Source organism: Lepisosteus oculatus, chromosome 7, assembly GCF_040954835.1.
Source record: "Lepisosteus oculatus isolate fLepOcu1 chromosome 7, fLepOcu1.hap2, whole genome shotgun sequence".
Lineage (NCBI taxonomy): Eukaryota > Metazoa > Chordata > Actinopteri > Semionotiformes > Lepisosteidae > Lepisosteus > Lepisosteus oculatus.
Window position 1 is genome coordinate 34,824,003 of NC_090702.1, and position 27,443 is coordinate 34,851,445.

The window sequence follows — 27,443 nt, forward strand, 5'->3', positions numbered from 1 at the left end:
CACACATGCACTCATCCTTGGTAAGGAATATGGTGAAGGATGATTCACCGTACCATATCTCATTTCTCCAGTTCCTGTGCTTTGTATACCTCTGGATGTGCAAACATGTATTGTAAGTTGCAATGCGCAATTTGTGCACTGTGACCCAAATACAGTACACCGCTCTTTGGAGTTCTTGGCAGACTGTTTCTGATTAAACAGGCTGCTCGCACCCAATGTTGACAATGGCAATCTGATGGATTACATTGATCTACAGTCTCTCTCTTGCTTTGTCTTGAACCTCAAATTAATGTATTGATATCAATCCTGGAGTGCTGTTGCTGTTTGCTAGCGTATTCCACTTCGATTTGTATGCGGACGTTACCTTAGACACTGTTGATTGATCAAATTGAGCTGATTTTGTAGAAAAGGGTTTTTAGAATAAAGTTTTTAGATTCATACATCATACAAACAAGACAAACCAACAAATGTGTCAAATCGAACACAGCAAAAACTTGTCCTTTAAATAACTGCCTTGGAAGCATGGCAGAGACACCTAATCTACTATCTGTCCAGTTTTTGTGAAAGGAGATCTGCAATAACTGGGCTAAAGAATTCAATTGGTGTGGCATTAGGTTTATTAATATTGTGTTTGGGCACATTTCTGCTCTGCACTTGCTTAATACCTACAAAAAAAAACAATGTCCTATTCCCAGGTGTGCTAAATGATGTGCATTAGAACAGACCTTTAAAAGTCTGAATGTACAGAATTAATAATATCTAAATAGAATTTTAAACTGCATGCTGGTTGAGCAACTTGTTCTGTGAGGTGTTCTGCCCTAACTTTAGCATTAAGACACTTACAACTGTTTAGGATTACTCTTGCTACAATCATTTCTGACATTGCCTGCTTCTGAATCCTTCTCAATAACACTGCTTTCAACACATAAATATACTTCACAATATCACTTGACCCTCACAAATTTCCTGATGAAATTTTCAGGTACATTTTTGCTGTATACTCAAGTTCATTTTTCTTCATCTAATGCTGGGAGCAATTCTAGGAAAAACAGTGCTAAAATAAAACTCAGGTTTGAATATGACTAAAAACAGATTTAAATTACTATAGTAAATATAGTGCATATAGAAGTCAGAGTGAACTTATCTATGTCCATTCCATGGTTAGGTTACTGCTTTGCTTAAACTGATGTTGAACAGTGACTCAGTTGAAGTGTCACATCTATATTGAGTCCTGATGCCTGTTGTGCAAGCCCATCTTCCTGTTCTGATACTATACATCATGTAGCTATGGCAACCATCTATATTGCTTGCAAGACAACTCATTGCGTCTTTTAATACCAAATAACCTGAAAAGAACTATATCACATTGAAACTAAGGCAAATGTACTCGCACAACACAAACTGCATTTTGTTTTTATTAATTTATTAACTTGCTATTAGTTTCAAAACTTTTGTTGAAAAGTAAAAATCGTCACCTAAGTAATAATTCAATGGCAAATGAAAAATTTGCACACTGATGCATGGTACAATCTAGATCTTAATAGGGATGCAGGTCATGTGATACTGACACTGCATGTGTCACTTTACATTTACAGATTCTGATCCATATAATGTTCTTTTTCAGAGACAAAAATATAGTAAAACCCATAGAACATTTTTAAATTTAAGCTGCATTTTAAATTAAGTCTTTTGCACCAATGTATAGTACATATTATTTCCCATTTTTATACAGCCATCTTCCAACTAAAGCAGATACTCAAAACCCTCATTTGTTCAAGCATTTTAGGTACGTGAAGCAATGCACTTAGTTATAAACAATATTTAAAAACTCTTTTACAATGATAACTTTTTAAGAACAAAGGTATTTGAATATATATTGTATTGAAGTAGTAAATACCCAACACTAAATTGAGACTTTTGTAAAGCAGGGGAGCAAATGACACTGTCATGCAAAAAGTTGCTTGTAAACAAATCTTTCTTGAAAAGTAAATTTGCTGTGCTTACAAAGAGCCTTTGGAACCCCACAGCTGGGCTGTTCTGCCAGTTTCCTTCCCAAATCCAATAGGATTAATAAAGTGCCAATTCCACCCAACTACTGCAGTGGAGTAAGTGGATTAGTAGGCCCACACATTATGCAGCTCTGCTATGGCCCATTGTTTCTGTCAATTTGAGTACTTCAAATGCCACTCCTCCAGGTGCTCAAAGAATATGGAAGTCTTGAGTCACAAAAATACCATCACCAGAAAACGTCCAGATATCTGACAGCACTGCAAATATACTTGCCTTAAAAAACCACAGCTCGATATGTAGGCTACAGTGCCACTATGTATAGTTGAACAAAAAAAAGCAATCATGCTGGAAGTCTTGCCAAAAAACCTCTGCATTAAGCTAAAAAGCATTAGCTAAGAACATGTTGCAAGATGCTGTTCTTCCCTCTTTCAGGTTCTGTATTGTTTATACCACCGAGCAGAAGTAATGCCATTCTTTGCCAAAGTTTCGGTCAGTGTCGCCTTCCTTTTCCTACTAATTTCATTTCTTGTTTTCTTTACTTTCTTAAGGACCTAGCATATATTTTCTATTAGAATTCATACTTGCTATATTAGTAAACAGGATGGAGAAATAATTTAGCATTTTCACTAGGGAGCTTCAGAAACATCTGTGTATACAGGTACACAGTACCTAATTTCCGTCTTCCAAAATTTCCCTTTTGTTAGGCATGACAACAAATACTGCACCCAAACTGGTCCAGCAGAAAAAATAGCACAGAATAAAAAAAAGACAAATTTATAAAGGCAAGCGCTTTCAGAAAAATTTGTAGAAATGACAACTGTTTAAGTTGCTTAAGATACAGAACACTACTAGGGAGCTCCTGAATGTCTCAACTAGGAAAGATTGCATCATCTCCAACTTAAGAGGAAGTTTCTTTCGATACATATTTGGTGATATTTAGACTACATCACCGAGGAGATGTTAAAAGGACTCGGTAGATGAACATTTGAAAATTCTAAATCGGGATATAGGATTTGCACTCCGAGTTGTGTTCGAGAATAAGTGACAAGATAAAAAGCATAAAATGTAAACATTTCTAAGAACAATAACTGAATGAAGATTCATTCAGTACAGACTGTACTACTGTTTCCGTATTGTTGAGAACAGGCGGTGAGTTGATTTGAAAAAAAAAAACATCTTTAATTTTTAATTGTGCCCCAGGTTACGTAATTGCCAAACATTTCATTTTGACATATAAATAAGATGTTTGTTCTTTTTCCTGCTAAGCACCTCATAGTTAACAGAAGAAAAACACCAACATATAATTTCAGACTAAGCATGCAGCATGTAAAATATTTTCCAAATTTTGTGAAGTCTCATTTTTCTAAACAGGTTATTTAAGTACATACCTTCTGAGGAAACTGGAGGTGTACAACACGCAGAGCTGACTTTTACCCAAATGCTTTAAAATGACAGCGATTGGAGAACAATTACATAACAATTAATACAATTGTCAAATGAATATGCAGAGTAGTGAATATAGCAGTATGCAGCAACAGAGACCAGACAAAAAGCTCAGAGATCTAGTTATGTAGCATTTGATTGATGAAAACAAATGCAATATTCATATAAAACATATTGTACACATTTAAAAAATATCAAATTATTTCATTTCCACTAATCACACATGTTATATTAAAGTACCTATGGGCACCTGTAGAGTGTTATCTAGCATTACAGGTTTGATGTTTATTTTTATTTCTGGTGAAACCCTGGATTGCTATCATATGTGCAAACCTTCTGCAAACAAAAACTGTAGCAATAAAGACATTGATTCCTTCCTGAAATGTTTATCTCCTTTCAAATTAAGTGTTCACATGTAAGACTAAAGTTCATTTCAACAAGCAAGTCAAAACACCAGCTTACAAAAAAATTAAACAAGGAGCATACACCAGATATGAACTTGGCACACTGAATAAATGTGATATTGCAGAGAAAGTTTGTGAATCCTCTACATTGGTCCATATACATGAGTATATTAATCTTAAATTGTTCATTAGATTTTCACAAATCTTAATAAAATAAACATATAACCAGATTTAACAAAATGATCGGACTGTAAATATGAAACAGTCTATGAACCCTTACATTCAGTAACTGCTGGCTCAACAACCTTAGCTTGGATTTTACTGCAACTTATTATTAGTTTCTCAAATCAAGTTTTAGGAGTTTTGGCTAATTCAAAAGAGTGGTGACCAAACTTGTTTTGCTTTTTTAATTGCTTCCCACATTACCGTCGATATAAAAGGTTCAGAAGCAGCATCTTATAGCTCAGCATTCACAACTATTTATAATTTATGTTTTCACTACCTGAATGCAATATCATATCTACATTAAAACATGTGTTTGCCCAGTTATACTACTGCACCATCACAGCATGGCCCTCCTGTACTTTTTCACAGTTTTACAATCAGACACCGAACATCCTGTGTCAGCAGTAAATACTAGTAATGAAATAGATGTCACTAGTGTACACCATAATTTTAATTAGCCACATTACCACTGTGATTTGGGACTCCCTGAAGACAAACATTCTGTCAAACTTTAGCCCAGAGACTGCAAGCAAATGTTGTTAAATTGCTCTCTGGGGCAATACAAACTGCAGTCACAAATGCTGGCAAGAAGGATATATTAATAAGCTTCACTGAACACCTTGAACCTAATTGTCAAAGCATGGTTTGTTTTTCTTTAGGTATATCTGAACCTGTGCATCTGATCACCTAGGTCATTAAGGGTGTTCCTTAACCGGCTGCTGTGCACCAAAAGGTGACTTAATTTCAAGAGATTAATCAAAATTCTGCACTGTCAGGCATCTCACAACTGCACACGGTTTTTCTCTAAGGGTTTGCAATTTTCAGTTCCAACCCTAACCTACCCCAGTTAATTCCATTTTTAAATCAAACTTATAAGCACATTTCTATAGCTCTATTATTGTGACCCGTTGTATGTTAAGTAGATGTTACTGCATTGTAATTTTATGAAGTCAGAAAAACTCATAAGTAATGAGCACATTATACATAATATAATAAAGTCTATATACCGTGGTAATCTTAGCATCACTGAGTATTAGCCTTAGTCTTTGTGAAAATATGATCACCCTTAAGATTTTTTTTTACTTTGCAAAAAGATTTCATCTCAACCTCATCACCTCATTTTTGTTTCTCATTCCTCCACCCTGAACTGAGGACTTGTAATTTGATAGCAATTTGCTGCTTATGGGCTAGTTTCCCCACTACTAATACATGCAACTTTAGGCACTGATAAGCGTATAGCAATAACCATGTTTTTGTGCTTTAATGTTCAGATCCAAGTTCACAGTAATATTTTTAGACTTCAGGGAACATAGAATCAGAAAACAAAATGTCTTTTGAATGAAAGGGTACAGATCTTGGGAAAAATCACACTTCATAGTTGCCCAAAACTAATTTACAGGGAATTAGCAGAAAAAATATGAAAATGAGCAGAAATGTCACAACCATCCTGCACTTGCAGATAATAACGCAGGCGTTTCTTTTATGGCACAAACTGAAGCAACATTTACCCATTTTGGGATAAAAGGAATTGGGATCTGACAATTTAGCTACAGTAATAATGCCGTGGATAAGGGCACATAATCCTAAATTAGAACTTGGTTATGCAGCCTCTTATCAGTTCACAACAATTAAAAATAAAACATACATGAAAATCAGACTCATGTGCACAAAAATGATTTTGACACTGCACTATGAGATAAATGAACCAATGACAATTACAAAAAAGACCCTATAATCAATCTTGAGAAAAACCAATTTGCCTAAAATTAAAGATTATAAAGTCATAAACAGGAATTGCAAAGGGGAAAATGAGGGGATATTTTAAATGAAACTTAGCAAGACTCATATTTAACAAAGTCCATAATAGACAAAAAAGACTAACAAATACTGTGAAAATGATGAGTGACTGCATCAATATAAACCAGATGCCTTCTCAATATATAAACTACATCAGCCAATGTTTGCTAAATAATGCCACATAGCATAAATATTCTGCATTCCTTCCCCTTTGTAAATATTAAGCTCTTTTAAATTTTAATACACAATTAAACATTTTTTCTTTAGAGTTCTGAATGAAAAAGTACTTTTAAGATAGCCCAGAAGATTAACAATAGAATCATTTTTTTACAATGCAAACAATTTCTACATACATCATATTTCTGGATGTTTTTATCAAAACTACAGGAGACAAAATCAAGTAATTTTGCTAACATGACAGCTGTTACAGAAGCAAAGCAAGGGTCTAGTCAATACTGAACACTAAGGAAAGCCAGTTAGGACATTGCAGTATTGGAACAGCGATAAAATCTCTGAATATTTTTGCCACACACTATCCACCCACAAAAAAATCCAGTGAAAACAAAAAGATAGTTGTGAACAGAGTTTAAGACTCAATTGCTGCACTAAAAAACAATACAGTTACGCTGAATGAGTATACCTTCCACTAGTACAGTAAAACCATTCTCTTGTATTCACAGTTCATATGGTGGTGAAATATTTCAGCTGTATTTCAAGTTTTGTATTACTGCTAATGAAGAACAAGGGCTTGTACTGTTTACTGTATAATATGTTAAGTTCTTAGCATTATAAAATACAAGATTATCGAGAATCTAGTATGATAATCTAATATCTAGTTTTCTAGAATATCTAAAGATCTGGTGAATAAAAAATTATTTTGCTAAAGAGTTCATTTAACGACGTAATTCTTATTTTGTCTATAATGAGTCATGCAAGAAGTGTCTCGTATATTTTTGGACAGTACAATTTTAAAGGTTTTTTCCCCACTTTTATGTAGTAAAATTAGATCAATGTTATTTTCCCGATAGAAAATTTGATTGGTGAACCTCACACTGGAAAAATACTTTGAAAACCATCGCAACAGTGTTATGAGAAATACCAATTACCTAATATTAAGGTAATTATGTTCTACAAGAACAAGTTTGAAAAATAAACCACATTACGTCACAATTTCAAGCAGAACAGAAGCAAAAATATGAACTGCAATTGACAAATAAGCCTACATACTAAAACATCAGTGTCAGCACATTGGTCAGGAAGTTACTGGTCTTACAAAACAGCACTATGTGAAGACACAAAGTAACTTTCATGAAAAGAATGACTAAAGAAAGCCTAGACTGGTTTAATAAGAATTAAGAAAACAGTAGGATTAAGAATTGGCAACAAGATGATAACTCACTGCAGCTGATATTGTACAGCACAAAGAAGAAATAAAAACAAAATGTGCAGCAGAAACAGCACAATTACTTTTATGTACAAAAAATACAAAACCTTGAAAGCTTCTGAAGTGTAATGTGGTACAGATTCTAGGATGATGCATAGTATGAATTTACATTGTGCAAATAGCTTTAAGTAAAAGAAAAACACTGATTTTGCATAATAAAAAAGGAACACTCAATATTTCATGTTAGATGTCCAAAGGTTTCACTTTGACTTACATTTACAGTGCTGAGGCATGGTGCAAGTAGGTTTTATCTGTAGCAAGAAAGGGGAATTTCTTTTTAAGATTCAATATTTATTGCCATACCAACTTAGTTAAGAATTTGCTTCCCATGTGTTCATGACAGTTAAACAATAAAACAATAAAAACAGTAACAAAGACATCAGGCACAACATAACATAAAACCATAAAATATAGTCAGATTACTTAAAAACGAAGAAATGAAAATTTAAAATACATAAATAAAATAATAGGAATAATAAAAAAGAAACCTACCGCAATATTGAAATAAAGAAACCGGTGCATTGGAGGGTTAAATTACATGTAATACTTAAATCTTGTATTATGAAATAGTAAGAGGCATAACCCCAAAATGCACAAGTATAACACCAAGTGATTTTTTTACATCCAGCTTCGAAGAGACAAGACGTGCAAGGATTAAGACGTAAGCCTTATTGTATGACGTAAGATGTAAGCTCTCACATCTGAAGAAGGCTCCACAGCTGAAACATGTTCTCTTTCTTCTTTTTTTCAGCATGGAATAAACCTATTACTTGTTCCTTTGCAGCCTACGCATGCTGACACAGCTACCCACCTGAACTACTTAAGACGTAAGCCCTAAGAATATAAATTAAATCCATGTGAGCTTTACATATGCATTCTGTGATTTCCAAATGAAAAATCACCCCTCCTTCAAAATTGAAATAGCAAATCATCCACATCTTAACATAGGTACTCCTAGATTTTTCATTAAAGTTGTTTATGGTCTTGTCCCACATTACCTTGTGTGCATATCTTCTCTCATGTGTACATAGTCGGGAATAATTTCCACTGCTTTTCCAGTGTAACCCTTTCAGTCACAAATAAAAAGCATTCTAGTATTGTGAAAAGCAAGCCAACACTCGGAATTAAGATAAATATTTTTGCAATGCCTTTTACTTGAATTAAGTTTATTATTAATGTATTGTATGGCATATCATAATATTGCAATATTCAGTAAAGCTGTAACATTATATCACAGTGCTGTAATAACAGTTATAAGTGCACATGTATGCTATAAGTGTTTCCCAATTTACATAAATCCAACCTTACCTAAGGATGTACAAAACATAAACACTTGGTAATTAGGGATACGCATTAAGAATTTTTGGAACTATTAATTTATATTAAACATGAGATGTATCAAGCTAAAATTCTTTTACCAATTATTTTTTCTGGTGCTGCAAGTGTGGTCCAATGTCTCCAATTCAAAACATTGAAATCTAAAATACTGCAGTCCTTAAAACCAATATCAACTACAAATAACAGCTTCACAACAAAGCTGTATAATCTGAACAAATGCTGTACAGAGTGAGTCCAAACCAATTACATGACACCTAATCCTGAAAGGCCTACAGACACTTTGACAGTGCAGGAAAGTCTAATTGTCAACATGTCATCACAGAAAGACATACTGTTACATTGTAAGTGTTAATGGTGGGCTCACGATACCGAATACTAAGTGAGAGAACTGAACCCTTATGAAGATTTTACATTTTACGTAAACAGGTTCAAATATCCATCTCTCTACATTAATAATACAGTACCATAATAAGGTACATCTTCTGTAGCATTTGTGACAATGCCTCAACCACAAAAACAGAAATCCCCTGATACTTATGAGGTCAGGATACAGTGCATCTCTAAATCCTGTTCATTCTAGTTAACCACAGACTTTATAATTTTCAACATGCTGATAGGCTAAGAGCAGCAAAGCACCCACTTAATTTTTAATGCAAATGACTGATCTCAGTCTACTTTTGTTTCATTCGCTTAGTGCAGCTGAGTCTTTACCAATGTTGCCTGTAATTTGAACTAGCTATCTATGTTACCTGGAAACGCAAATGCATCAGAGCAGCAACGGCACACACCTTCTGACTTTCAAGGTGAATAGCTCATGCAACATTACACTGAGCTCTAACATATGGCTCTTTCCAGAAGGCTAGAGGACACAAACAGATTTCTACAATAGATCAAGTGACAGGAGAAAGGAAACTATGAATTTTACGTCTTTACCAACAGGTGGTTAAGAATATTCAACACGTGACTGCAAATTCAAAATATATGTCAGTTTTCATTAAAATAATAAGCCTTCAGCATTGAGCCAAAAGAGATGCCCATCTCTCTCTGCACAACTTTCTTGTAGTCTAATAATTAGAAATTATGTTTTCCTCAAAAATCTACTAAAGACTGGCACATAACTAAGATACGTGTTCTTAAAATTACAAAAAAAAAGCTCAAAATGGTCTATACCTGTATTACATATAGAAGATCTTTAGGAAAAAGGCTACATCAATAGTTAATTTGTTAGCAATCATCTAGAAGAATTCTCATTCAAAACAAGCTCTTTTGCTGAATTATACTGAAAGAAAAAAATCTAAAATCCAGCAAATCACCTGTTGCATTCTTACCAAAAACAATTAATGAATATTAAAAGAAAGACAAGCAAGTGAAGAGTATTAGATTTGCTTCAAATTGTTGCTTCACATTATAGATGCGCACTTGAACAAATTATCTTTCTGATATATTTTATACTCAATACAACGCGTCAATTAATGTTATGTAGTTTGCTCCGAGGTACAACTCCAATGGACACTTTTTTTTATTCGTACTCATTTGCCCAAACTAAAGTTGTATTTTAACAGACAAGAGGCCAGGAAAGAGAGGTCTACTGTTAACTAGAATAAGAAGCACAGGTACAGTTCCTTTGTTTCTACTTGGGCTGTGAAGAAAATGTACACAGTCAAACGCGCTATCTATATAAATCCGAAAGGTGCCACTTGCGAGAGCCTGTTAAAATATCCACTGACTTCTTCCACTGCTACACTTCAAAGAATTAATTTTATCTCCAAGCTAGCATCTTTGAAACTGCCGTGTAGGTATATAGGCTAGATCGCTGCATGCACTCAGTACTGTGTGCACGCAATGGCTATGCAAGTAATTTACCAATAAACATACTACTCAAGTCCATTTAACGACGTGTGAGTGGAAACAATACATGTATTTTGTGGGCAACGATTGTTCTAAGCCATATAATAACTGCTGAATTCGTGCCTCGCCAGCGACTGTGAAAATCAACATCAGGTGCTGCATACGCACATCCACCCAAAAAGTTTTAAGAGAACAGTGTGACGCAACTGCAAAAGACATTTTAAAGCTGAACAGATACAAACGCCGAGCCTATAACGGAAGCTTAGCTGACGTCTGACAGGAAACTACTGTAAAACAAAAAAAAATCAAACATCTCCCCAATTTAAATGGTAATTTAACTGTTTCACTTGTGCCATTTTGAATCAGCTGGGGAACAATATCACAAATCAACAGGTTTCAATCCTACTGAAAGCAATTTCACACGCAACCAAAGCCCCATCACTAGGAAATGGTGGTAGGTGGGTTTTGAAAGCTCCTTTCTCGCAAAAATAAAGCCAAGAGGCGCTTGTGGGCCTCTGAAACAGTTCGGCCTGCCTTCACTCTCGCAAGCTTCCTACAAGGCGCCTGGACCTCCCCAAAAATGGTAACCGCACGGCTGAAGCACAAAAGAAATCAATGCAAGAATTAGCCTCTTGTGGCCATTTTTGTCGCATTCACAGAGTTTCTTCTCAACGCCTCACGAGTAGCTAACCCCACTACCGCACGGAGGAACACAAAAAAAAAAGTCGTTTCGCCAATTTGGAAAACAACCATCAAAACCGATAGATGTTGCATGTTAAATGACCCTTCCCAGGATAATTATACATGTTGCTCCTACATTGCTTATGTAGTCATCTTAGTGGGGGGAAAAGGGCTATTTCATAAAAAAAAAGATATGAGATTCCAGACATTAAAAAAAAGTATCCATTCATATATCTACACATTCATTAAAATTTCTCATTCAGCTACGTTGATCCGTCAGCTGAAACTCGGGATTGGCTTAGCAACACAAGCAAACTGTACACGATTAGCTCGAAAAGTTTGCCACCCTCCTTTCCTTACCGAGAAGGAGCAGTTTGACCTCCCTGGCCGCTTTCTCTCCGTCATCCCGCAGATTCCGGTCTATCATTTTACTGCGCTCCGCCGCCGCCTTGTCCTCAGTGCTTAAGGTGCACCCCATCCTCAGACCGAAACGTCTCGCAGCAGTACGAAAGTTGGAAAATTAAATCTGTCCAGCACAAACATGCAAGAATCGGGGGAAAAGGAGAGAAGAGGGGGTGGTCCACGGGAAACAAAAAACACAAACACGCCCTACTCCAGGCAACCAAAAAAAGAAACGGTTCACTCGACACGAATAATCGAGCGACTTTCACAAAACAAAAAAAGTAGACGTGATCTACAACTCCCCGTCGTTAATCTAACTGAACTCGTATCAGTGTTTTTTCCCCTCTTGAGGGTGGAGAATACAGCCCCGGACCGTAAGCCAGCGCCGACTGCCTCCTCTCAGTCACTCGACTGACCGACTCCTGCTGCTGCTTCCTGTTCAAACGCTGGGGCTCGCGCACGCGTCTTAGCAGGCAGGCACGCGCCCATTTCAGGGAGCCCCTCGGTCTGGTTCTTGCGCCGCATCTGCTGTGTCTCAGCGGCGTAATGTTTTAGCTCCTCTGCCCTCGGTGAATGTCATGCTTCATTTGGTATTACAATAAGCCAAGGAAGCGCGTAGTGTCTGAGCGTTTCCTTTGTTGTTGCATTTTGAGTTTCATGCAACCAGCTGGAGGTACCGTGTTCATGCCACCAGGTTCCACCCTGTCCGTCTCAGTGATGTGACGCGGTGCTGCTTTGTAACTTTTGGGAAGTATAGGGTACGTTTGGTTTTATGGCGTCTTAAGATACCCTACAAAGAGTCGTTAAGTCACTACCGATGACAGTTTGTATTCGCTTAAGGTTGTTAAATTTGAGTTTGTGTATTTTTGGTTTTTGACTTGTGGTTTGGGGCAAATAAAAGTCCCCCAAATGTTAAGACTATTCGACAGCTCACTTCACTTTCCGAATCAACACGGGAATATATACTTTCCCAACTACACGTTGCATTTTTGTAGTCGTAATATCAAAGGAATCGTTATTTTTTGTCTTGGTTCAGAATCCCATTTCAGGAAACCAGAAGCCAGTTAAATAATTCTCATTTGTTTGACAAACGTCACATTAAGGTGCACCCTCTTCAGATCGTCATAGACGGCTTTCGTCTCCATTTTTAGATGCGACGTTGTATCTCTGTATCGTCTTCCCGTTACTTATTAAGATTTAGCATTACCACAACTGTTTACAATTTAAGTGACAGATATGCAGCTCACATAACACAGTCACTGTCATCAGCATTATCTCAATATTTATATGAAATGTTTAAACAATTACATATTTAGTTTCACCATAAAGTATACTTATCTGGTAATTATATCTAAATTTTATTTTTTAATCTCATATCATATACACCTTACTTGCCAACATTTAGAAGTATACTGATAGAAAAAATAAAATATTTTCTGGATTGAGAATCCTAGTTATAGTTTACGAACTTTCACAAAAAGTTGTCAGTTTGTTTTAAGCCCCCTGACTAGCAATACAGCTCGTGCAGTGAGGTATTGCAACTTGCCAATCACACAAAAGCTCATTAGGTACCCTTTTACCCAATGAGGTCCAGGTGGAACAATACCTGATCAAGTCACCTTTAAAAAGGCCTTAATTCAAAGCTTAGGTCACTGTAAGAAAAAGGCCACACTTTTCTGTGCATTCCATAATGCCTCGAATGTCACCAGAAGCAATGGAGAGGGCCATTGGCATTGTTCTGCCTATCTGACATAAATATTGGTAGGTATTTATTTTAGTTAAGTAATGCCTTACAGATTAGGTTGTCTTCTAAGGTACTATATAGCACGTACTAAGAATTGTAATCTGCATCGACACAGAACTCCAGTCTTATGTAAATTGTATTGGCTACCTGTGAAATTATGAAAGGGGGGCTATACTCAAGATACACTGAATCAAATCTCAGTGAAGTGAAAATAATAGCTGTAAGCAATCTGAAGAGATTGGAAGTGCACACTGATGCCCCCTGGAACACAACCTGCAAAGTCCACAGGCACCCTAACTGCAAGAAAAATGTAAAACAATGAGATGGTTTGATAAAATGAGGTTTCACAGTAAACTGTTTTGCAAACAACTTTCTCATTTCCAAAATGGAGTATTTTGTTTTTTGTGATTATGTCTTGAAGAGCCTCATGTATGGTCCTCAGAAGGCTGATCGGGCTGAAATTGAGGCCTGGGATTTCTCCAAAGAATGTAAGCATACAGTACTCCTCCTTGCTGTCTGGAAATGGTTTATGTGTTACTGGAAGAGCTCATCTTTGTCAAATGTGATAAAGGGAGAAATCTTGTCAGGGAGCAACAGGACTTTTCCATAACCTAAACGTTAACCATGCTATTTGTTTATTCGAGGCTTAGGCATGCACTCTTTCCTGCCCACTTTCCTACCATCATTATCATTTTCTCAACCACTGCTCATTTACCAAGGAGCCCTCTGCAGCTAAAAGGTTTGTGAATTCCTGCCACTGTGCATGGTTTTGCTCTGGTGAATTTGATTAAACCACTAATAATTTGCTTTCTCATATTTGAAGTTAAAATGGCTAAGCACTCTCCTGGATGAAATTTTAGTTTCGTGATATTAAATACTGTAGCACAGTATTTCCATAACATTCCATTACTCATTCCATACTAAGATTAATGCTTTACATGTCTAATAACATTTTTGTTTTAAATCAGCTTTTTACCAGAAAAGTATTTGTCTTTCAGCGTTTTCTGTGGAAAAAAAAATCAAATATCTTCTTTCCTTAAAATGTACTGTATTATTATTATCTGGCTGATTGAGGTTTTAAATGTTTGTGGATTCCTAAACCTGTGTGTAGTTGAGTAGAAGACTTTTTGGACCACTAAAACATATCATTAATAACAAATCTCAGCTGCACTTTATATATAGTATTTAAAAGTGTGGATTGTACAGTGTTTATTTTCTTCTTGCTTTCATATGAAATTAGCCCTTCAATTTAAAACCCATCAGAATGACATTTTAAGAATACCTTTTGTAGTTTTTAATGTGTCTCATTTTTTCAAATAGTATCAAGAATTTTTTTGCATTAAAATAGTTTAGGTTATTGAAGTGTATCATTGCATGCTTATCTTCATAATAAGAGGGAGTGTACTCTTGAGACATTTCCTCCTTTATGTGTGTAGTTCTCTAAATGTAATCTGCCTGGGGAATCTTGTTTTTTTTTTCCATCAGAAGGTTTTACAACTTCTGCTTCTACATACCCTCTGAAACTCACAACTATTGTGGGGACTGCAATTTGAATGTATTTAAAAAATGTTTTACTGTTGTAAAAAACAAAAATAAAAAATAATCACATCTAGTATGTGTATCATTTCATACTACCAACCACCTTATCTACAGTATGTAACGTTCTTGTCTCCAGTTCTCTTAAGCACCCACAGCGACCAGTCACACCAGGCACCTCTTCCTGTCAGAAGTCATTGCATCACCAGCTAATACATATCCAGTGTCACATATGTACAGTATGTGACCCATCAGGGCGTTTCAAAATCAAACACATGTGTATCTGGTAAACTTGTTTATTACATCTTTTCACAGAAAATGCTGTTGCATTTACATCACTGAAATAGGAAGGAGACACTCTGACCATTTCAAGAAATAGTGAATTATAGTAGTGAGTAGTGAGGATCAAAGATTTCTCTAAGCCAGTAGGTCTCCATTTTGTCTCTCCCAGTCATAATTTCACTGACCTTTTTGTCTGCATTCTTTTACAAGGATTGCAGGACTCCACTTCAGAAAGACATTAAAAGCCAAGATTATCTTTAAATGTGGATTTTACCTTCCCTCTTCTACTGACTAATTTCTGTTTACAATCTCTCCATTCATGTACAGATTGCTGCTTTTCACACCTCTCCCTCACTTGGACAATCTTTCTCACCCTGCTGTGTGCCTATTCTCACCTCTTTTGTCCTTTGTTTATGCCTGCATTTGTCTCCCAAATCGGTCTCCATCTAAAGAAGGAGAAAGAGAAGAACAAAACAATTCTATCCCTTTTTGAATGCTTCTAATGTAGATGTTAGTTTTTCTTCTATTTGCTGGCCTGTTTTAATTTTTGTACAATAAACAAAAACAAGGTCAATTCAGTTCTGTCGTGTACATGGACACAATGAAGTGTTACTTTACTCATTACCATATTGTAATTTAGCAGATGTTGATTATGTGTATGGTGTAACGTAATTATACATACAGTAGGAGGTGGTGAAATTCCACCTCATTCTATTGCACTATTTTGTAAAGGTCTTCTTTAAAATATATGTTTTATAAGTTATAATGACATTGGGGTGACAGGATACTCTTTGTAAATACACCAAAAGCTTGCTTTGATTCCTTACATTGGAAATAAGAGCATTATTCTTTATTTAGTGGTCCTCAGGACCACTTTGTCTGCCAGTTTTCTTTTCAGTTGAGCTTTTAATTTCCAGTGCAAATCCATTAATTGATCTGCTTGCTTGTTTAGACGTTGTTTGTTTCTGCACTTTTTTAAAATGATCTTGTTTCAGGGGCATTGTTTCAAGCAATTTTAACTTACAGAACTTTAAGCAGACTCTCTTCAAATTGCTCATTTCTGACTAAGCAGCTCTTAGTAGGTGATTAATTATATTAACACTTAACACTTGAATTGTGCAGTCCATAAAATGAGAAATTAGTACATGGTCGATACCAACAACAAATCCCTTTCATCTTATTCAGGACTGTAAGCAAATGTAAAATTGTGAAAACTGAAATCAGTTTGCCTGTGATTAAGAACTCAGCTACAGTGAGAACATGAAGACATAGGAGTCCTCTAGGACTAGGCTTGGGGACCATTACTTTATAGCTTTATGGTCAACCAAGTGTCCTACGTATTCCTAGACAGTTTGCACACAAGTACAGCCTCCCCTACTCACCTTGTCAAATCTAGTCAAGGTGCAAACTTCTGGAAATCAACAAAGTTTGCACTACAATAAGCCAGTTATACAAACATATAAAACAAAAATATAAAACAATAATCACAGGATTACTTCTGTGGTATGTTTTAACCATTAATCACAAATGTTATTAAAATCTAAAAGAGAAAAAGTCAATGATAAAATTCTGGAAAATTATACAATCTTGGATGTTTTAAATGTCTGGGAAAAAGACATTCTTTGATTACTTTAAATCTTAAATGATTTCAGCTAATGCAGGCTAACCATAATGTTTATATGTTCATAAAGAAATGGAGCGTCTTGTACAAACATTAAGATTAATTGTTTCAAATAACCAGCATTTTTTCAAGCTTTTATCAATTTATTGGTACAACGGTATGTTGACAGTCTTTCTTCATATTTATCAGATCTCCATAATACCACATTGCTTGAGATCATTGGGGTGGTAAGACTTGTTGCACAAACTCCAAAGAAAATAGCATATAACTGGATTGAAACATTGTATATTTGCAATTAAAACTCACACTATCTGGGACCAGATAGCCCTTTGACTAAGTCAAAAACCCTGTCTAGCGTTTACAGTGTCTACTCTTTTGTCTAATTTAGAGGGGGATAACATCACCTCTGTGATTGGGTAAGTGCAAGCCTGTTACACAGCCAAAGGGTGTTTTGCAGAATTCTACATTTAGAGAAAACAAACTGTCCCAATAATTTATTAATATGGAGGCCATACAACACCATGACATATGTAGAGAAGTGCATTTTAAAATCACAAAAGGGTTTCACTTAGCCTGAAATGGAATCTCCCATTAATTGTGTAGTGTAGGCAAAAATGATATTATCAGTTAGATCAATGGGCTGCTTTTCCCCATTAACCAGATTTCTAGTAGGTACAATATTTGCAACATTTGCAATAATGCTTGCACTGGATACAAATATTTTGTGAAAAATGTTTCATGCAGATGACTAGGTTACCATTCTATTTTTAGGTTACAAATATAGTTGCCAGAACATTTATTACATCCCAAACTGTAGCAGCCAGTAGGAACATCTGCTTATGTTGTAGATGTGCCACATTTCTGGCACGAAGGAGTTATCTCTCAAATGTGGTTACTGTGATTTTGAAATTGTAATTGCTGTAGGCTGCATGTGGTGTAACACATTGAACATTTCTGCATTGTTATGTTCACTTTTACTGTATAAAAAATGTCTGTTTTAACAAGCATAAACAGGAAAAAGATATGGCAGGGAGCAAGGGAGAGAAATGGATACATGACAAGCTTTGTGGTCTCTTTCACTTTCACTCTTGATTCAAGTTCCCTTCTTTTTGCTTTACTTAATCTTTGCTTCTTTAGAGGGAAAATTGCTCTATTAGACTTGGTTGGAGACATTCATACAGTGAATCCTGCAAACCTGAGTTGATTTGAAAACTGTTCATTTTTTCTCTATAACTAGGCCATAACTCAGCCACATCTTACTAAATGATAAAAAAGCAACAAATTGAAAAAGTATTTTCTTGAATTTGTTTAATTCTTTCAGACAAATTGTTTATATATCATAAATTACCAGTCAGATTGTCCTAAATTACTTGGAATTGTTATTTTCCATGATTTCCATCATAAAAAAAATACAATTTACCACATTTTGTCCACATTTATGATTAAGATAAAGGCTCTCAAAATGCAAAAATCTAATATTAAGAGAAGGTTTACCCACTGTGTATTTAATGAATGGATGATGGGAACTCACTGGGGGAATTTTAAGGACTTGAATAATTCATGCAACATTAAAATAATAATGGGATTTAACATGCAAAGATCATTTCTTTTATGTTTCTCACACTGAACAGACAACAGATTGACTGTGAACTATATGTTAAGAAAAAATGTGCAGAGGGAGGTTTAAAGTCTACAGGTTTTCTTCTGAGCATATACTGTACATATACATTCAAATATATCATTGGGCATATTTTGCTTATTTACGTTGCTTATATACAAAATCTGTGACTAATAACTAATCCCTTCTAAAGAACTAAACTTATTTTCAGTTATCTGAGTAATTAATGGTCTGCACCATGTGTTCTTTGAAGCGCTGGGCAAATGCTGTGTTCTGTAAGTGTGATGAAGGTTTCTTAAGAAAATAAACATATAGATGAACATGTATTAGTCTACGTGTCCTCAACTCAATTCTCAATCCAGCAGGGTAAACTTATGTTTAAATTAAATTAAAAAGATAAGGTGTGGAAAATATATTAATCAAATATTTTGTGAAATTAGGTAATCAAAATGTCAAGTGCAAAGGACACTAAAAGAAACTAAGTGCCTCTAGGAAGAAGATTTTGTTTTATAAAAAGAAAATCAACCTCATTTGTTTTATGCTGGACAGCATGACAGTCGGGCAGGCTGCTTTACAGCTCTTGGTCCTAGGTTCAGATCCAGTCTACGGGGCCGTCTGTGGAGTTTTCCTTGTGGTGAATGTGGACTTCACTTGCTCCAGTTTCTTTCAAAAGACCCTGGTTTAGTTTAAATCGTACACTGTGTGTGCACCCTGTGATGGACTGGCATTCCATCCGGCCTTGTGTATCCTGCATCGTGCCTATTGTCATGGATGGAGGAAGGGCAAGCTGTGGAATGACTAGGAGAGCAGTAGAGACCCTATGCGTAGCTGTAAAAGGGGCAACACTGAGGTTAGCCCAGGCTCAGGGGGTCAGATGATGTCGGAATGAAACCTATGCCCTCAGGCCACGGACAGGAGCGACCTGGTGCTAGGCGGGTCTCAGGACATCTGTACCCTGAATGCTGAGCGAGGAGCAGAGCAGACACTGGAAGCAAATAGGCTACACAACAAGACACACCAGAAAGACATGAATAATCACAGGGAACTAGGAACAGGACAGAAGTAGAGCACCCTCTACATGTACTGGGCATGACACCTGTTGTCTGTCAGGTTAGGCTGTGGTTCACCACACTCTTTTGTTGGACTTATTGTAAATAGACGGATGTCTTATGCTGCCATTGGGTGTAATTCACAAGTATTAGAAATGGTTTCACACTTTCCATACCTTGGCGTTGCTGCATTATAACTGCATATTGTCCATGTATCTTTTGTTCAACAGAAAAGTTTTAATTCTTAATTCCTTGGCCACTTGTTTTAAATGGAAAGAGGCAGAATGATTTAAAAAACAAGTGCAATTCACTTATCTTATATTCTGTTTCAAACACAGGCTATTACACTCATTAAATAAAAGTTTAGGTTCTGAGTGGTAGAATTGCAAATGACAAAAACAAGCTGGAAATGAAAGTACTACAAAAACTGTAGTAGTAAAATGTGTATGTAATTTGAAATCACATTATATAAGGTCTTTAATACAGTTTATAATATAGTGTATATTTCATTGTTAAGCAGTTACATATAAAAAGGAAAGATTTAAACACAATCATTTGTTCTTAATTTTAAACACACTTGTTGTGACCATTCCTGCTCTAAATATTTAATAATGTTTGAACTATTTGATTGCATGTATAGCTTTGCATTATAGAATAGCTCTAAATTATTTGTAGTATTAACAGTTTCAGCCTTCATTTTTATTCAGTGAATCACCTGCCTCTGAACAACCAGTTATGCTAAAGGAACAGAGTTTTCTTTAATCATCACACTTTTAAATGTTTATTAAAGCTTTGGTAATATGTGTAACTGAGAGTGATCCTTTTAGCAGAAAGACTATTTAATTCTATTAACAATTCGGAGGAAGTTTGCTTGTGCCTCTGGGATTGTTTCAAAGGACCTTGGTCTCTAATTACTTTGAGGCATTATCTCCATAGGGATATTGAAAGCATAAAAATCTGTTTGCTATGCTTTCTGAGATTGTGTCTCCAGGATTTGTGTTTAAACTTCTATTAAATGTTTTTGTTTTTTTACTTATTAATGTGTTTATAGAGAACTTCAGATGGTACATTTTCCTGTTTTTAAAATTTTAATTAATTTGACTTTTTGAACTCTGAATATGTCAGCCTTCAGTGACTTGCTGAGGATAAGAAGTCAGAGTAGGATACAGCTGAAATACAGTTTGGAATCCTTTATCATTAATTCCTTAATTCACTTGAACATCTTAATTTACACATGGTAGGATTAGGATTAATTAGCTTTGGCTCCCTCTCCTCTTGGCAAAAAGACTGACCACCATGAGTGATGCCTGCAGACTTGTGAAATTAATGATGGACCAGACTCTTGTACGGTCTGCACGGTATGTGACTTTCTGTAACTCACTGGAGCTGACATCTCCAGTCATCTGGGTGGGCAAGTCGGGTATAGTTTATAAGATATATTTATCACAACTGCAGACTGCTTGCGAATGAGATGAGGCGATTTGGTCCATCTAACCCATTTGAAAGTAGATAATAAAATTGATCCAAGGACCTCATCTAGCAAGTTTTCAAAGGAAGCCATGGTATTGGCTTCAACAGAATGGCTGGATAGCTTGTTCTATACTCCCAAAAAACACATTTAGTATTTGAAAGGCATATTTTTGTTTCACAGAGCGAGAAACCTTCCTTAAATATTTACATCCTTCATGATAAAATATAAAGAAAGACTTGAATGTGTCCAGTCAGCCATGCCATAACTATTTTCATTCACTGATCAAACGGTGTCTTTATTTGAGGATGTGTGCTGCAAGTGTGTGATGTGAGCAGGGGATGTGTATAACTGCAGGGTAAGTACCAAACTGTACACAGGTGTCTCTGAAACATGCCGTGTAAACTGGTGCTTTTAACCAAATAGGGGGCTTATGATGAATTCTGTCAAAGTAGTTAATCAGTGGAGATACTTATGAAATTAAATTAGCAGGTAAATGGGGTTTTTAATGAAAGTTCAGGAGGGATGGCAGCTACTATGTTTATCTTCACCTCTGTTACTCAAGCTCGTAATTCTCCATGATGTCACATTCCGAAACATTATCAATCAAAATTCATATGAAAATAAATAAGTACCACAGTAAACCCCTCTCTTCCATTCCATTGTTTTTCAGCATCCCATCTCCACCTTCCCAGTGACCCCCTGATAGCTTGGTCCTCTCTCTGAATGAAGATCTCCATTTCTTTGTCCTAAGGCAAGATGGAAACTCCTCTGCTAAACTCATTAAGCCAAAGATTTTTCTGTTTATGACCACTCTTGCATGTGTTCTTTATTGGATGTTTAGATTACTCGTGAAAAATATGTAAACAGGGACATTGGTATTTTATAGTAAACTAATAAATACTGCTTTGCTTATAATAATATTTCTGTGTTAATACATATATACAGTAGTAACACTGGCTAATGGAGACAGCTTCAATGCTAAGGGCACTGGGAAATATGCTAATAGGACCAGCTGGGCACTTAAACCCTAAGAAAGAAAAAAGACTATAGATGAAACATAAAATGGTGCTGTTACTGTTTTTAACTTGGTGCTGTCATGTGCTTTTGTCCTACCTGTGTTCCTCGGTCTGTCTGTGTTACATGTCCGGTATGCCTTGAGGGGATGTAGACGTGTAATCAGGTGGTACATTGATCTGTGGCCTGTTCACTGAGTGATTCTGTGAGTTGTGACCAACATGTCATTGGATGGTGCCATTTTAGTGACTATAGGCTATAAAGTCTTCGTGCATATGTCTGTGTAAATAGCATCAAAATTCATTTATCTGGTCTGCTCATTGCTGAAGCCAACAGGATGTTTTTCAGCACCAAAATGCATGTACGTTCTAAAACAGAAAGAAACGCAGCAAAATGGAGTGCTGATTATACCCATTGATCATGTTGTCGATGTTTAACCAGAATATTTCTGGGTTTAGAGAAAATTATCAGCATACATGTATGCTTAATGAAACAACCAATAGGACCTAGGGATCAAACATCACATTAAAGAAAGGGCTTCTACTGTACATACGTTTGTTGATTGAGACAAATATGGTTGCAGCATGATGAAAACTGACTGGTTCTTGTATAAAACAGCGGGATTGTACATCTATCACATTAATCTCTAGAGCTTTTCATTTTCCAGGCACGCTCAAGCTGAAAACGTGACTGTGAGCACAACACTGTGTCTGATGGGAGATGGTTTTGTTTCATACATTTACTACAAACACTCTACTAATAAATGAATGGATGGATCCATGTGACGTTTTATATGACACATTTTTGTGGTATACTCAATATGTGCAATTGGCATTATTATCACATTCACACAACACTAGTGAAGAGATAAGAGAGCCACCTGGGAAGTGAGATAATAATATAATTTCTTGTTTTTGTATTTTTGCAAACTATGCAGTCCAGTGTCTTGAAGTTAGCTTTGCGCTCAAATAAATAAAGATGCTGCCTGTCCTCGGTTAGTAAGATAAAGGGCATGTATTTGGTAAGCTGGCTGTACGTCCAGAACATGAAAAGAACTAACTGTTGTCCAGTCTGCAACTTACAGTAGATATAATTAATTGGCATATGTTGCTGTCTTATCATTTGTTTAGAATGTGTCATAGTAACTCTTTTTGTTTTAAGGTATAAAGGATCATCTTCATCTACTTATTTTTTAAGTGTGGTGGTTGTAAGCCGGACTTCCATATGCATATGAAATAAAGAGACTTCTGCTTCAAAGACACCTGAACTTTGTCATTTGCATGACACAACACTAGCATGAAAATTGTTTGCATATTTTTATGCTGCAGTATACTGTATCACCATGTATACATTCATTGGCTGTGATGCACTTAGTGGAAAGCCACAGGGATCTGTAATAGTTCTGCAGCTCTTCCTAGTATTATTATTGAAATAATTTACCTTCTAGTATATTTATTAAACCTTTAAAAGTTGAAGTGATAAAAAAATAGGATGAGGAACAAACAATAAAATCAGCAATAGAAATTCATAGTGGTTTAGACAGTATTCTGCATCAGATTAACACCTGAAAAATGTCATTTAATGGAGTCAACAGAAATGTAATAGACATTAACTTTAAGACTAATATTGGTATATATATAAAGCATTGAATTAAAATCAAAGAAAAGTATGTTAAAATTTAAAATGCATTACTAAGATGTATTTTGAACATTGTGAACAATTCTCTACATCACCAAATATGTTTTGTAGTATGAATGTTGCCTAAAGATTAGAAACTACAGATACTTTTGGGTAAATTGGTTTTAAAGGAATGTCCTGCACTAGCATGTTTGAAACGCTAATCTTTTACAGTAGGTCTTGAGTAGTGAAGACTTTAAGCGATTTGTAATTTGAATCATCAAAGGTCATAACAAAGCCAAGCTCATGGACCCATTCAGGATCAGCAGGGAAACACAAAACAGAAGAAATGAGAAGTGAAGGGCTATGCACAGACAGCTGATCTCGCTTTTGGCTTTTTTCTTTTTTTTATACATATACTCAAGGGCAGCACAGCACCTCTCCTATGACATACCAACCTGTTAATGTCATTTATCTTTTGCCAAAGCTAAAAATGACATACTGTTACAGGATAATTTGTGAAGACTAGAGGAGTGGTGTCTCTCTCACTGGTGTTACCACAAGCCTGTGACTGACTACTGCACAATCAGGAAGTCTTGCCAATTGCTTGCGTCAGCAAAAGGAAATCAGCGGAAGTGCAAATTACTTGATCCGTGCCAACATACTGGTCACAGACCTCAACTGGTGCCCCCAGTGTTTTTACTGAATGATCTGCTTGAGACTCCCAGAAGGCACGTTTTTACACAAATGGTTGTGGGAATGTCGTACAAATCGCCCAACAGTATGGTCATGATTTCGGGCAAGAAACAGAGGAAATTCTTAGATGTATTAGCTAGTAGCATGTAAGACAAGTAAACCAAATGACTCTTTGCAACCATTCTTATCTACTTTTTCATAAATTACTTCATGTGATCATTGGTTTGCTTGCTTATACATATACTTTACACAATACTTAAAAATCTAAAAACATCACTAAATCAGTTTGTTTCAAACTATACATATATACAATATAATATTATATATAATATACATAAACTATATTTAACACACATGCCCCAATGTTCAGAAGTCTTAGAAGTCTTAGACTCAATCAGCAGTTCCAAGATATGAATGTTATGAGACCCAACATTCTACTAAAAGCCTCTGCTACTGTTTTTACTTCTGTAACTTAGACTTATTAGTAATATTTAGTTTGGTTGAAAGGTTACCAAGATTGTAATTTTGTCAATTTTAATTCACATCAAAAAATGATCTCTTAACAGCTTAAGGTAAACTCTACATAGGCATCCAATATGAAGTTTTTTAGTAACTGATCCATACCATTATAACTCAATTCTAAAAGACTCATTGCTCAACAGCATTCACATCATTTGCTCCTCTCTAAAGATCCATAATGTTAACAGGATACTTCTGTATTACAAAATATAGATTTATCAGGACTGAAAAAATCATTTTAAAAAGTCTTGTACAATTTTGCAAATCCCCTTATTACATCTCAACATCTATAACTATTGATTATGTGAACATTAATTTTGAAGAAAATCACTTTTTGGCCATATACAATTTTTTGTATTAGACATTTTGCCTTTTTTCACATACCCCAATGTGCTCTCCATGAGACATACAGACAGGGAGAGAAGCTTGGGATCAGCCACTTATACGGCACCCCTGGAGCAGTTGGGGTTAAGGGCCTTGCTCAGGGGCCCAATGGAGTAGGATTTCTCTGCCAGCTGTGGGATACAAACCAACAACCTTCCACCTACAGGTGCAGATCCTTAACTCCAGAACTACCACACCACCACAAAATTTTACAATTTTGTCACCTCTATGTCATCTACTTTCATGCTTATGTTTTCTAAATTTATATATTTAGTTATTATTATTTGTTTATGTTTTTACAGTATTTTTTAAAACTTTTTTTATTTTAGTGCACTGTCTGAAATATGTTTGGAGTTTAGATTAACCTGTAGCTGTAGCTGTACAGGAGGTGAGAAGTATAAAAATATTTTTATAAAAACAGCAGTCATGTCCTTTCATTTATTAATCAAGCAGCCTTTAATTTGCTAGACATTCTTTAATCAACATTATACAGGAAAGACTCTTAAAACAATCTGCTCTTACTTTTCATATATACTGTAATACAATAAGATAAACCCAGTAATGATTTTGCAGCTTTCTCTGATTAATTTTGATTTCAATATGAAACGCAACACTTAATTAAAAAAAAATCAATAAAGTGGATCAATAATGTTTACGAGTGTCCACAAACACCGAATGTTTATCAGAACAGTTCTTGCGTGAATGCTTCTATGACCCATGTATGGTGTTCATTAAATCAAACTTTTTTTTAACTTCTACCACTAATGTGGTTTGAATGTAGGAGGACTTTCAGGCCAGTGTACATTCATATTTAAATTAGATTCTTGCACCGTATTCTGCTTTGCTCTTTTCCTTTGTATGCTAAACTGAATCACATTTCAGACCATAGAGATTGAATTACAGTAGTTAAAGTGTGAACAAGTGCCATAAATTTCCCGCAAGGTGAATGTGCTTTACTAAATGAAAGCACAGTAAGACTCTGTTTTGAAATACGTCCTCTTTGATTCACATTACATTCACATATGCATATAGAAGCAGTTTTACAAATAGTTTAATTTGTAGGAATGTATCCACCCTTTACTACATGGAAAGCTACTTATCTCGATGGCGTTCACAGCAAGCTGGAGGCTATTACAGAAGAACAGGATGCAAAGTGGGATTGCAGACACATACTGTGCTGTTCTCCTCTCCCCAGCCTATTGCAAGGCCACAAAGGGGAGAAGTAATGAATAGCCATATCAAAACAGTCAAAATATTTTTTGTAAGCAGGGAGAAACAAAAGCACCCGGTGAAGGCCTACTTGAACATGACAAGAACTCTGTCTCCTTGTTTTCCATTTGATATTTATAGTTTATGGTTTTGCTATCTACATATAATCTTCGGAACTTATCTAAATTAAACATCATCTGGTAGGTGTTTACCCTTTTTTGCATTACATCGAAATCTTTTTTTTAATTTCACTTTCAACTTCTCTAAGTTGAAACTTGATCTGTAGAATTGGTATTTATTAGGAAATGCAGTGTCGTAATACAGATTCCTGTAGTACCAGACCTATTACAACACACCATTGTGAACATTTGTCCTTCTCTTTACTTTCTTTTTTCTATCCATTCACTATTTAATAATACAAACTCTTGCATTATGTTGAATGTCTACTTCCTGCAATTTAAGAAAATGAATATTCATATGTATAAATGAAAATTAATTCTTAATACCAGATATAATTGATGAGGAACCTTATCAAAAGCTTTCTGAAAATCTAAAAGTAATGAATCATATTCTCTCTTATGGTTATAAATTAAATATGTTGATTGCATACGTATTTAGACCCATGAGTATTTGGAGGAAGCACTTTTGGACATAACTATTGCCATCTTTTTGTATAAGTCTCTACCAACTATTCATACTGCCTTGATACCAAATTTTCTCATTCTTCTTGGCAGGCTGACTCAATTTTTCTTAGATTGCTTGGAGAAAACTTATAGACAGCAATTTTAAATTTAATTCCACAACTCTTCAATAGGATTCAAGTCAGGACTATGACAAGGCCACTCAAGAAACATCACTTTCTTCTTCTTAATTTCTTCCAGTGTAGCTTTGGCCTTGTGCTTGGATCATTGTCCTCCTTAAAGGTAGACTCTTTGCATTTTAACCTGAAAGTGTCTTTTCTAACCATAAAATCTTTTCTATATATTTGATGTGTCACGTAGGTGTTTTGTTACAAACCCTGTGTGGGATTTCAGATGTTTTTTTTATTATTTTCACCCTTCTCAAAGATATATTATGGTTCTTTAAATAGT

General features: G+C 35.5%; 1 protein-coding gene across 1 annotated transcript in view; it reads right to left on the minus strand.

The window, feature by feature from the left end:
* The window catches only part of gnai1 (guanine nucleotide binding protein (G protein), alpha inhibiting activity polypeptide 1), a 35,810-nt gene extending 23,542 nt beyond the window's left edge, over window positions 1-12,268 (minus strand). Inside the window, exon 1 of the mRNA XM_006633430.3 lies at window positions 11,551-12,268. Coding sequence (XP_006633493.1) covers window positions 11,551-11,668 — 118 coding nt within the window. The 5' untranslated portion in view covers window positions 11,669-12,268. The remainder of the gene's footprint in view (window positions 1-11,550) is intronic.
* Window positions 12,269-27,443: the final 15,175 nt, after the last annotated feature.